This window comes from Anoplopoma fimbria, chromosome 4, assembly GCF_027596085.1.
Source record: "Anoplopoma fimbria isolate UVic2021 breed Golden Eagle Sablefish chromosome 4, Afim_UVic_2022, whole genome shotgun sequence".
Classification (NCBI taxonomy): domain Eukaryota; kingdom Metazoa; phylum Chordata; class Actinopteri; order Perciformes; family Anoplopomatidae; genus Anoplopoma; species Anoplopoma fimbria.
The window spans coordinates 10003362-10017204 of NC_072452.1; the positions used below are offsets into that span (position 1 = coordinate 10003362).

At 42.2% G+C, this 13843-nt stretch overlaps 1 protein-coding gene across 2 annotated transcripts in view; it reads right to left on the minus strand.

Annotated features, from left to right (window-relative positions):
* Window positions 1-13843, minus strand: part of gria3b (glutamate receptor, ionotropic, AMPA 3b) — a 74962-nt gene that overhangs the window by 15234 nt on the left and 45885 nt on the right. For both annotated transcript variants that reach the window (XM_054597972.1, XM_054597973.1), the window contains exons 5-10: window positions 8913-8966; window positions 7745-7906; window positions 6737-6904; window positions 6161-6265; window positions 4066-4170; window positions 2035-2241 (exon numbers count right to left, since the gene is read on the minus strand). In XM_054597972.1, the coding sequence (XP_054453947.1) occupies window positions 2035-2241; window positions 4066-4170; window positions 6161-6265; window positions 6737-6904; window positions 7745-7906; window positions 8913-8966 (801 nt within the window). The remainder of the gene's footprint in view (window positions 1-2034; window positions 2242-4065; window positions 4171-6160; window positions 6266-6736; window positions 6905-7744; window positions 7907-8912; window positions 8967-13843) is intronic.

The following is a 13843-nucleotide window of genomic DNA, read 5'->3' on the forward strand; positions in this document are numbered from 1 at the left end:
ACACACACACACACACACACACACACACACACACACACACACACACACACACACACACACACACACACAGAGATTAGCAGAGTGGCATTTGCACAGGGTTATGACCTGGGATGTCAGCTAATAAATCTGAGAATAAATCTGAGAATATGTAAACTGTAATATTAATCAGATTTTTGCCTGAATATTTGCTTGGAAAGAATCCGCCGAGGCAGATGGGTGTTTGAGTCACGTTTGACCAAATGTCTCCGTAATCAGGACCCAAGGAGACACTGAGGGGGAAACTTTTAAATTGTGCAGTAAAACAAACAATTTTATACTACATCTTGCGATTAGACTTGCTGTTTAATTATTGTACTGTTTACAATAAAATTGCATATTAAATAAGTAGTGATGTCTTCAGAACAAGTGTAATGGGTGCAATCTAAACAGCAGAATATTCAGTATTCAAGAGGTTGCTGTCTACAAAAAAAAGAAAAAAGAAATCAGAAAGCCTTGGCTGTGTTAACTTCATGACATGCCATTCAGTAGGCTGGATTCCCCAAACACAGCTTTATTTATTTTTTTACTTTTCCAAGCTGTTTCTCTTTATCTCCCCTCCTTTGCTCTGCTGCTTCAATCACATTATGTTATCAAAGCACATCCACGGAGGAGGTGCTGCCTCCTAAGAAATCACTATGGGTTTCTTTGTAAAAGCGGGAAAAAAAAGAGGGAAATAATTAATCACATTAGACAGTGTTACGGCAGCTAGCGTGTATGCGATTAATTAAATAACCGCTCCTCTTCAAAGGCAGGACAATTCTTTGTATTGTGCTGTATTGTCTTTCTATGTTCGAAATTGAGAAAACCTTTTGGATTGAAACAGCGCGAGGCAGAACAGGTTTCTTACAAGGTCAAACTAGGGGCACCACAAATAGACTCAATAAACATGGCTGTTTTTCTTTACCCTGTCAACACAGCATTGTGAAGGGGCTATAACCATTTAATCCTGGTGCAGGCGTAAACAGCACTCCATCAATGTTGAGGGAAACAAAGCAATAAAGAGCAGCCTCAGGCCTAACCTTTAAAAGACAACTAAAATCAAATTAATTTACTGGTCAAAAGGTCAAAATGTACAAAACTATTAGTGCCGGCCCACCTGCTTTAAAATGACAGGCCTGGAAAGACTTGACAGCGACGCGAGTGGGATATTTTCTTTTCGCCCTCCAGCTGCAGGGAGTGGACTTTTCCCATTTGAAAGATAATTTGGTGGCGATAGCACATCAAACCAAGCAATCTCTCAGGCTGATAGTTGGGAAATTGAACAGATGAGGAATCCTCACCCCTCATGCATTTTGCATTTGGCCCCTGTTCAACTACAGTGGCCTCGGAGTAAGGCGAGAAAAAAGGAGGGGCATGATTTTGGAATGCCTGAGGTGTTGCGAGAACCCGGGCGCTCTGTCAGATGTAAAACACCTCGTGACCCTTCCCTAATGTGAGAGGTTCAACCTTTATGGAGGGCGGCACATATGGATCTTGTTGTCTCAAACCGCAAACCACCATTTAGCTGTTGATTCTCAAGCACATTTTCTCAGCTGTGAATTTACAACGTGGCATATTCATCATACACATCAAACATTGAACATAATTACACAATCACTTCAAAGGCATACAATCTTTCATTCATCAAAGTGATTACAGTGTGTTTGCCATATGGACTCATTGTTTTCATGTACCTACCTCTGTTTGTGACTGTAAGGGAGAGAGCTTTCTAAGATAAGCAAGAGGGATTAATTGCAGTGAACAGCCCTGAGAAATGATTTCATTTTCTCCGTCTCAAGATGATCACCAACTCCCCCAATGCTTGAGGCTGCGTTTGACAAATGCACTCACAGCTGAGCGTCCTGAGACAGCCTTAGACTTTGAACTGGGCAAGAGCTGATGAGTTCACAATGGGTTGGTGATAACCTTAAGACAGAAAAATGAGATCTCCTCTCATGTTGAAGTTCCTTGCAAACTGTCATGTAATCAGCGAAATCGAAGGCTCCCAGTACTCACCCCATAGACCAGTTCACCCACCATCCCGTTCCACGTCTTGGTCTCGGGGTCTCGGGCTCCGTACTTCCCATCCATTACTATAGACAGTTTGTACTTAATTCCAACATGTTTGGCAATCTCAGATGCTAAATCGACGCAGTAGCCTTCATATCTGTCATTCCCATCCAGATGCATATAATTTTTCTTGTACATCACATAAGGAGCTTCCTGTTGATTCAAACACACGCTGGTTTATTCACTCCCATGCCCTGGCACACATTCAGTTCAACAGAAATAATGCATACATGCACTCGTATGTCCACGTGCGCACACACACACACACACACACACACACACACACACACACACACACACACACACACACACACACACACACACACACACACACTCACACACAGAGATTCAAAATATCATAAGCTGCTATAACCACATCCATGCAGTCATGCATTTATAGATGATGCCCCGCGAATGCACAACTATACTGTGATAACAGCAGCATGATCTTGTGGTCACACTGCTTTCATCAAGCCGTGGCAGCCAGCAGACACCAAGCCCAATGCACCCAACCCATTTTGAGCCTAAGGGTGCAGCTCTGTGGCATAATAAAGGAGGGTTAAGGGAATAGAAGTTTTTTATTTTATTTTTCATTTATTGTAGGAGAAGACAGAAGGCCAGAATGAGTTTTAATAGGGCTGGGAGTCATTGGTAGGCAAGGTGTGGGTCAGCTCAGAGGTGGGTGGGGATGGGAATGGGGATGGGTTTCATAAGTAAATGCCAGTGACAGGAGAGGGATCAGAGTGCCCATAGTATCTCAACATATTCAAGCACATTGCACCAATGCGCAGTAAAAGGCTGTTTCATTCCAAAAAAAGATTTTAAAAAAGAGCCGTTATTTGCTTTCCAGAAAAATGCAAAAAGAAATACTTCATAAATAAAATAATTACATCAGGAGAGCAGGATCGTGCTAGTTTCCCTCTCCTTTTTCAAAACGTTGGTGCAGCTCGTCTTTTCTCTTACTGGGCACATCCTCATTACCAAACAATAGGACTGCTCAGGAGAGCAGGCATTGTCATTACAGCCACACACAATTAGAGTGCAAGTAGGAGAGCAATGGTTTGTTTGTTCTGTGCTGAACGTATCCCCTCACCTTGGATCTATTGAGTGTTCCCCCCGAGTTGACACATGTTAACTCCTGACTGTATTTCTCATCTCGAGATCTTAAATGTTTCCTACAGAGTGACGTCGGCTTACGCCTCGGAATACAGATGATGATAAGTGTGCATCAATAACGAAAACACTCTTTCTTTAAAATGTTTGTTTGCAGCGAATGATGTATTACATCAGGTTATTATAATATAACTGCATTTTTCAATGGCTATTCATCTATCCAATGAGCCTGAAACATTTAGTTGAAAATAAATACGTCTAAATTATGTTGTTTGTTTATCTTTGGTCTGGGAAAATTCCCAGAAAACAATTCCTCCAGAATGACTGCCTGGAAGTTATACTTCAACACAGAACACATGTAGGAGCAATACAAAATAGATTGGAGAGGCGATAAAAAAAATACCACACCTGCTTATCCCTCCTCCAATACTGTTTATTTTGCTTTGCCCAGCTCGAGAAACCATTGCAGTTTCATCCTCTAGTCATTCTTCGGCCAGTCTATCCCAAGTGTCATTGAACATTTACTTGATGAGGACAGACAGGTTTACTTACGTATGCGTTTGTATGCTTTTTTTGTAATTGATGGAGTCAACCATTATCATTTATACCATTATTGTGATGTCACTGCTACGACAGGCCACTGAAGTATGGAAAATCAAAATGCTTTGACACCCACACGGATACAGTTGAAACACTCCACCCGTGACGGACCGACTGTTTCAACATGTAGTGAGTGGATGGAAAGCAACACAAAAAAGATGTGGTTCTACCCGCCCAGGACAGAATGTATCACTCATTGGCATCAACACCATGACCTTGAGTGGCAGAATACGTGAAACATTTAAAACTGCATGGAAAGTGTACCATAATAGTAGTGACCACAATCGTTCGGTTTTCCACTGAGGAGTCGTTGGAGACCTGCGGGTCCATAATATTTACAAATCGCGCGTACTCGTTCCAGTACCCAATCTGCAAAGAGAAAGCAGTGGTTAGTGATGCATTCCAGCACGCTGAGGATGTGTAATATGTAGCAGGGACACGTCTGAGTATTGATGGGAACTGTCGCGATGCGGGGCTCGTTAAAACAACACTGCGTTTCACAGAGGCCTGCTGCCATAAAGTTTGGACCAAAACAACAACGAATGAGCAGAATGCTAAAACGGCAGAAAAAGAGCTGATATTTCTACATTCAACATGCAGTCAGTGTCATGATCAAAGATATTGTGAAAATATACTTTTGGTATTTATGATCTACATCCGTTCGGATAGCCAAATATGTAGGAACTGAGCTAAATGAGCATACGGCAGACAACTTCAATCCCCCCTTCAGCTTCCCAGGTTTTATGGTAAATAATTGATATTCAGGCCTGTGAACTGCATACACGTTTAATAATTTAGCATAATATTCCAGTGGCTCCACAGTTTCTTCTGCACAGTCTGCCGTTGCAGTTTCTCTGTACTCTGCTGTACAGATGCTTAAGTCAAACCAATGTCAACTGTTTGTTTGCCCATCTGAAATAATGGCTGCTCTGGCTCACGATGAAACGTGTTGCATATGCCGCTGCCAATATTCTAACTGTTGCTGGCTGGGACTTTCCTCGTCACATCTGGTCCGCATTTTCTTTTTCTTTTTTTTTTGTGTGTGCCTCAGATCTTTAAATGTTCAGGCCAGACAGGTGTACAGCAGTGCAGAGTTTTTTAAACACCAAGTGGAGGCGCTAGAAAGCAGCAGACTTCTCAAACGTCAGCTCCAAACTGAGGTTACAGTTATGGATGTAGTTAGTGCACTTGCAAGACTGGAGAAAGCTCTAAATGTTTATTCCCCCGCTCTTGTACGACAGTGATATTTGAGAACCGTGCTCTGGGGGGAAAGGGGGGAGACCGTGGGTGAGCTGTGCCATGGAGTGCTGCTCCAGACGTAGAGTCCTGATCTCACCCTGAGCAGCTTGGACAGATATCAGGCCATACATCACTCGTGACAGTCGCAGTTAAGAAGCTTCATCCTCTAACTGTCAGTGGGGTGACTGGGGCTGCAGGTCCTGACAAACTGCTGCCCCACTTGCCTCATCTTCCCTCACTCCCTCACTCTCTCTCCCCCCCGACCTCCTTCGTTACACACCACTTCTTCCATCCTCTCTGTTTGGCTGTGCGATGCTAACTGAAGTGTGCGGCGCTTTGGGAGGCCCGGGAGGCAGGCGGCATTATCAGACTGAGCCCGCACTTATCCAGCTAACGAGAAATTCACAGCTGTCGCTTGAAACTCAGCGAGGTTATGAAATAAAACCAGAGGTCATCATGTGGTACCACTTATAATGTGAATGTACCGCTGGGAATTAGCATTTTGAAGAGTAGCCAGAGGAATTCTTGGATCCCTTTATAGTAATTGGTTATCTGAATGGTAATTACTGTCAAGAGAGGGACCAAAAATCATATATCTGCGTTATCACACAGCAGCGAAATAGTTTTCTATCATTCTTTTGATAGGGCAGTTTGAGCTATCGGATCGTGGGCTGTGTGTGATTTGTGTGGCGTGTGACGCTTGGGATAGCTCATCAGAGCTGCTACCTAACAGAGGTAGAGGAAGCCAATTAGGATTACTCTGCACTGTCCTGTCAGGCCTGCTGGTCCCACATGACTGGAAAAGCCTTCAGCATTTTAATGAACGGAGGTAGAGGCTTGTTTGATTCATTTTTTTTGTCTTCTTTCACTCAATCATACTCAATCAGTTCTCTCAAAATAGTTTAGGGCAATGTTTTGACACATGGCCAACATTCACTGACTTTAGCTCTGCAGCACAGGTGATCAATAAACCATTTAAAAAACTGGCCAAATTCAAGTAATGAGCCAAACCACGATGTGTGCCAGCTGTTAGCAGCGTGTTTGCTAAAGGGTTTTTTGATCAGGTCTGAATCTGACGGTTGATGGATGAGAGCTGATAGAGGTCATCGCTCCGACTCACCTTCCTCGGCCCACCTGTTTTCATCTCATAAACATCAATGGTGTAGTTGGTCCTGCGGCCGTAGTTGTCAAACTGGATGTTCCCAGTCATACCGTGCACTACGACCTGCCACGAGGGACAGACAGACAGACAGACAGACAGACAGACAGACAGACAGACAGACAGACAGACAGACAGACAGACAGACAGACAGACAGACAAAAGGGAATGTGTAATAGCCATCACTATGCATATCAAGCTGGCATTAAGGTGCTTGTGTCCATGGAGCTACTGGAGAGCGTGCAGTCTGTTAATCAAATGATGAACTGGATACGCTTTAATAAAAGATGTAGTTTTATGGTAATGAGCGCCTGCATTTGAGTGAGCTCTGTGCAGAGATATCTGGGGGCAGAGGGAGGAGAACAGCTCTGCGCTGTCTTCCCTTCTCTCTGTCACTTTCCATCTTTATCACACTCTCACTCTCCATCTCTGCTTCACTTCTTCTAGCCTCTTCTTTAGTTATCTTCTTGCCACTCTCTCTCTCTCTCTCTCCCTCTCTCTTTTCCTCCTATCTCTGTTTCTCTTCCGAGCCCCTACCGTTTTGAGAGCTCTCTCGATGTCGATGCCTTGGCTCCAAGGTACAGCGGGATTGGCCAGGCAGTCTCCGGCGCTGCCCCGACGAGAGACGTCCACGCGTTGACGCCGCAGGTACCTGAAGGCCTCTGCTATCACCAGGATGGCATCATGGGTCAGAGCTGAAGTGTACTGTACAAAATCAAAAGAGAACGCAGCGCAGACTGTGAGACAGGAACACATAGTGAGAGGAAGAAGACAAGGAAGGATTAGCGTTATATATATACTTTATACTGTGTAACGACAGTGTTATATGTTTTCTAAGAGTAAAAAGAATAGTTTAAACCCACTTTGGTTGGAACTGTTATTTACCAATTTTTCAAATTTTCAAATGATTTTGTTTGCATAATGTTTTGCTTGCAGTTAAATGAATCCCAGTGAAAATTGGGGCAGTCCATGAGTTGCTTTGGGCCCCTCCATATCTCCCTTCGTTCAGGTCAGTGTGGGTGGGGTGGGTGCAAGCTCTGAAGCCTTGCTCATGATAAAAATAGCTTGATTAGACAGATGTGATTAGAAAACCCAAGACTTGTCAGACAGTTAGGACCTCTTCCAAAACTTTTAGTGCAGAGTCAGAAAGTAAACAGAGCATTAATGTGTGATTTTATCTCCCACGTACTTCCCCTCCAACTTCGCCTGACCTTTTCACCACTGACGATCTGAGCCACTTGTTTGTTGACCACTGCACCATGACAAAATCTAATTAAATGCCATTCAAAATCCATTTCTTCCTTGATCATTGTTTAATTAGATGTAAATTGAGGCTGCGATATAACCTTGCCTTGCACCGCCTATCAATATATTGATTGCTGGGAGGGATGCAGAGCAAAGAGGAGGAGGCCGGGGGTGGGAGGCAGACAGAATGACAAAGGCAAACAGAGGATGAGAGGAGGAGGAAGAACCGATAGAGAGCACTTCAGAAGCGATGATTGTTGTATTCTGCATGCGCAATGAAAGGCCTTGCAAGCGAAGTACCTTCAGAGGAGTGTTTCGGGCTTCTGGGAATTCTCTTTCATCCAGCCGCTCCCAGCGCTGCATAAACTGCTGCACAATCGGGTTCTCAGGGTTGACGATCTGAAACCCTGAAATGTTGGCTCCACCCGCAAAGACTTTGTCCAAGCTCACATTAGTAAATCCCTGAGATGAGATAAAGGGGAAAAAGGGGAAACAGGGGAGGAGGGGACTTGTGTCACATATTTTTCTTTTAAGGTTTAACATAAGGGTGAAGCATCACAACATATTAGCAGCTATTCTGGCAGCGTGCCAGGTGCGTTTTATTATAAACTCTCTGTAGTTGCTGAGAGAGCAACGTGTTTGCCTTTATACCAACATCTTTACAAGTTGTGGTGTAGGCTAACCTGAATTTATTTACAAAAACCTGCCAGTAGAGTTTGTGTCAGAAGACAGAATATTTTACTTGAACCAGCTGGCCTACTTTTATTCAACACTCTTTGCCATGACGAAAAAAAGGAAACAAAAAAGAAACATTTTTTAATGCATTTCAAAAACCTCCGCTGCTCAAGCAGCCTGTAAATTTACCTTCTTCGACCTAGAGCTATGACATGGAGTTACTTCTTTTTATGGTCAAATTGCTTTTTATTAAGTGCAGCATGGTGTTATTGTGTCCATGGACAGGTGTTCAACTGCTGCATAACCACATCTTCTAAAGTCAGGGAAATAGCAGCAGGGGATCAGCAAGTGAGAGCGGGGCCGGCCTTCACTTTAAAAAAGTCTCATGCTAATATCAAGGCTAAATGAACATTTCCCTCCCTAGAGTGGGAGGAAAACATGGCTGCCCTCCAAAGATGGTTAAAAAGGTTAAATGCTGTTTATTTATTGCTCAGGACATTCAACTTTACTTAAATATTAATATATTAATTTAGGTCAATATGCAGTGCAGTCAGACTGCCAGATTTTGATTGATTAGACATGGCAACAAACAAAACAAGCCCTATATATACAATAGAGAGAAAAAAAGAACAATGTATTGTTATTTATTGTGTTTTTTTCCCCTGATTTAATACAAAAGCCTTTAATCCACTTATTGCACATGGACATTTGTGCTCATGGCTGAGTCCCCTCACATGCAGCAAAAAAGCTGGTTCCACTCCCTCCCAGGGGGAGCGGCTCGGTTATTACTCACAAGATTGGCCAGAATGTAGTGGTAACCACGGCTGTTCTTCCCCAGGGTCACAACCTATGGAAGGAAAAACATTGATACAGTAAACCACCCATGAGATGAGAGCTAAGAGTCACGGCTTGTATAAATGGCCACAACAATCTCTGTAAATGCAGCAGAGCCCTGCGAGCATGCAGGACGCCACTGAAGTTGAAACAAAGCAGAATCGATTGTGGAATAACAAGAGAGAGAGAGGAAGTGATAATTAAGGAGGGGCTGATAAAGAGAGAGAGACAATGTGGAAACACCCTGAAATATTCTGCTCACTTTGAAGTCATTCAAGGTGCAGATACAAGTCCTCAGCAACTGTTGGACAGAAGGTAGAAATAGGAAAAAAAACATTTCAAAGGAATTTACAGCGAGACATAAGATGTGGATCTCGCTCTGCTTTCAAAATATCACACCTTTCAGAGCATAACAGCATGTTTCAACCCACGCAGCCTGTCTGAAAATAGTAAGTGGTGTTCTAAGCCATTCCATCACGGTAGAACCAACCATATGCTGCCTTTTATTCCAGATTTTCTGCTTCTCTTTTGTTCCTCTACCTACAGATAAATCAAATAGTGAGACTCTAAATTGTCCTTTTTTTTTTTTTTTTTCTCATTACATGCCGGACAGGGTTTTCAACTGGGCCTCACGAGGTCTGCTATTTATGAGTTTGCAGTCTGCTGTGGATGGACTTCTGAGTGGCTGCCATGCAGAAACCTGTCAACCATGTCTCCGTTTTCATCCGCGTTCTACAAACACAGCGACACAAGTTTACAGCAAAATCAGCATGTTTGCACATGTTCTGGCTCTGTCCCGAAAACAAACTGTCAGATTTATCATCTGTTTGTGTGCGTGCGTGTTAGGCTGGGGCCGTTGGATATTTGTTACAGCGGATCGTTTACCACATTTCCCGCTGAATGATGAAATGCAATCCTATATCTTCACATCCGAGAAAAAGAAATAAGAATCTTTGAAGGACGTTTTAGGTTTCACCCGTTTCAACTACAATTACAGCTTTTAATTTTAGCTACGGTGAACTTAAACTGACCTGGGTGTACTAGTACTGTATACAGTAGCGCCAAACAATCATCCTTGCTTGGACTGACCACCCTCCCCAATAAACTAAACCACTTTTCTCCCTCTTCATTGGGAAGGTTTGCTGAAGGTTTGCTCACAAAACATGAAGGGAAATTGGTGGTGTTTTTCACAAAGAACGGCACACGAGGGAGCACAAACACACAAAGCCTTTCACTCATGCTATCAAGCTGCTTGGGCGGGTCAGCATTCTATGACAGCCTCCCCATCATTAGGGGCTTTAAAGCTCCAACACCACAGGATGTCAGACAGAGGAGAACAAATCCAGAAAAGAGAAATAGAAACAAGGGGGAAAATGAGCTGATTATAATGTAGAAAAAGCCGGGGTTGGCTTTTAGAAACCATCAATCTGCGTCTAATGAGATAATGACAGACAGCTCTGTGAAAAGAAAGCAACACTTCTACTGCAGCGATATCAGAGCGAGATGGTTCCCACTGTAATTCTTCACAAGTCTTACTTTCGGACTTTTAGCCCATGCTGTGTTTTTTCTTGGACAAAACCCTCAGCTCCACACTCCTTCGCCGTGTGCCGCTAACCTTGACTCAGGCCGTAAGCCTCCTCACACTTGCCCTGGAGCTGGGCAGAGAAAAGGTCTCGCCCCCCCACCTGCTGCCTGCAGCTCAAAGCCAGCCTGGCAACAGCTACAAGCCACAACCTTGGGATGAAGCACAGCGAGACACTGATGACACAGAGATACAAAGAACCTCCGGCCAGATCACACCAACCTCTCCCCTCAGCCTCTTTAATTAGGCAGACGGCAAGACCCGGCTCCAGTTGAGACGGACAGATTTCACTGTTACTTTACGTGATGCTCCACTGATTACCCTGTCCCTAAATCCCTCCGCTACATCTAGACGGTGATAACTATCTTTTAATGGTGTGATAAGATAGCGAATCTCTTGAATTTCCTTTTAAGTCCAATATTATTTGAGCAATAACACACTTTTATCTGAGACAATATTTACTCAGATAAGACATAAGTAAATAAGCTTACTTATGCAAACAGAGGAGCGACAGTCCATGCTGTTAAATTTAATTCGGAGGCAACAGCTTTTGGGAAATAGACTTGTTTGCTTTTCTTTCTAGAGTGAGATGCGAACACTAGTGTTTATCTCACGTCTACAGAGCTGGAGTCCAGACCTGATAAGCTTAGCCTAATTTCCTAATTTAAAGACTGGAAACACTGGGGAGCAGCGGGTTCTGTTCATAGACAACTACCAACAGCTAAAGCTCACTTATTGACATGTGGTGTCATTTAAGAAAATGTGAAATGCAGTCTGACGGCCAGATGTGATTGGTAGGATATGAGCTACAAAGACGTTGTTTAGCATTGAGACTTCGGGAGAAACAGCTAGCGAAGTTAGAAAAATAAACATGTCCCAACATTGTTTGTGAATGGATTACACCAATAACATACAATGCATCAATAAATGAGCTTTAGAGGTGTTGGCAGATGTTGTTTTTGTTACACAATTCTAGCTAGTTTCCCCCTGCCTTTTGTCTTTATGCTAAGCTAGGCTAATCAGATGAGATAGATATTCATCTTCGCACCTCACTTAGGAACAGAGGAGGAATTTTTTTCCAAAATGTTAAACACTGACTTTGCTCAATGGCTTCAGCTTTAAACAGATAGTTACCAAAAGCACAGACTCGGGTGACTTTGCATTGTCTTTCAAAAAATGCTGCACACCTTGGATTTTTATCGACCTCTTTTTTTTTGTCTCCCATTCGCCTTGAATCGATTTCTATTGCTGTAAATCGCCTTTAGAGCACATACATACAAACACAAGCCTCCTAACCAATTATTTTGTTTCCCAGTGACACTGATGAGAAGAAATGTGTTCAGTGCGCCCCAATAATGACATTCCTCTTTTTTCATACAGTGTACCCGTTTTCTCATCGATCTGCTAACTGGCTCCGCCACCTTTTGTTCTGCTGCTGAAAGAGATCCCGCATTTTGCAGACTAGAGTTTTCTTTAAAGCCTGATGGGGACAGACAACCAGGATGACCTTGACTTCACCCTCATCCAGACTCGGCCTGCCTCGGCACCGCCAGAGAGAGATAGAGCCCTAAATGTAAAACTACAGCTACACAGTCTTAATAAAACCCCAGACCGTTTTCCTCCAAGTCTGACCTTTCCACTGCAGAGTTGGCCAAAACACAGTAAGAAGCAGACCGAAAATGATAGGTTCCCTTGAGTTTGTAGATATCATACCATTCACTGAGGCATAGGCAAAATGAGCAAATAATGATGAAATTAATTTTAGCCTCTTCCAGACCGATGACAACTCAAAGACCAGACTCCCTGTCAAAGTGGTACGGAATATTTCAATTAACTGGTTGATTATTTTTTCAATTAACCAACTAATATATATAAAATATCAACAAAAATCAACGACCTTCACAGTTTTTTGAAAGCCTGAGATGATGTGTTGAAAACCTTGTTTTGTCCAACCAACACTCTATACCTCCAACTTAACATCTACAATGTTATAAAACAGAAGAAAACAGTCCTCACATTGGAGAAGCTGATCAAAGCATTTTTCTTTGATTAAGTTGATTAAGTCAAATGGTCATTTCGGCATTAATTGACAGGTTATAATTATAAAGATAATCAGTGTTTAAGCCATGATTGTCTAGAAGGAATCAACGGCCAAATGTTGTAGGGGATCATTGCTCATCCATAGGGGACAATAAACACACTCTGAAAACTATACTTCCTGTGAGTGCTACAAATAAATGATATAAGACATACACATTGAACAATTTTTATATACTGACCACAAGGCATTTCTTAGGAAATAGGGTTATCAGATATGAATCTTTGTTCCGCAACAACAAATATTTTATCAGTATTTTGCTTGAAGTCAACTTCAAAGAAATTATCTGTATCTAGAAAGTCAGATCTTTATTGTGGCACACACTTAGTAAATAACTTTTTCATTATTAGAATAATTACATTCAAAAGTGGAATAATAAGTGGTGACTGCTATGTCATTGTCTACTGATGGAAATAATAACAAACTGCTGGTGAAGTCACGTCTGACGATTAAATCTGAAGATATCAGATATCATATAAATGAAGGCATTTATACACTTGACCACAAAACGGCATGGAATTTCTAAGTAATCCTCTGAAATAATTATATGTCTAGGGCATTTATTTTGAAAATAAAGAACAGAAAACGTGGATCTTTATCTAGGTTGAAAGGAGTTAGAAAGTTTGCCGTCTTGGATTGGACTACAGAGCCTCCGTGTTGTTGTTTCATGCTTGGCCATAATTCAACCTGTTCACCACAACTCAATTGGTTGATGCCTTTATTTGGGATGCGCAATCTTAGAAAAATCTAAATTGATTGAATTGAGAAAAGTTGCTTTTTAACCACATAATATTCATTTTAAGTAGTTGGATGGCAAAAACAACTGATCAAAATAATATATTATCGTGTCACTTAATCACATGACTGGTTTCTCTCTTACAAACCAACTTCAAGTCTAACTCACTAAACTAATCTTGCTACAGCTTAATTAACAAATGTTAAAATATTGCGAGTTGATCCCGTTCTTGATTTTCTGGGGAATAACTGGACGCAGGGTCGAGGTCGTAGTGAAGGAACATTTTATGTTTCTGGCTCAAACCTTAAATATCACTGTAAATTATATTTGCATTATTAATCAGAGTGTTAATGACAAGCTGCCTTGACTGCTGCATATCATTTGTGGCTGCAAAGATATCAAAGTGGTCCACTTCACACATAATTCACGATGGGCAGAAGGGTGAATTAGAGTTATATGCTTTGACACAAAAGG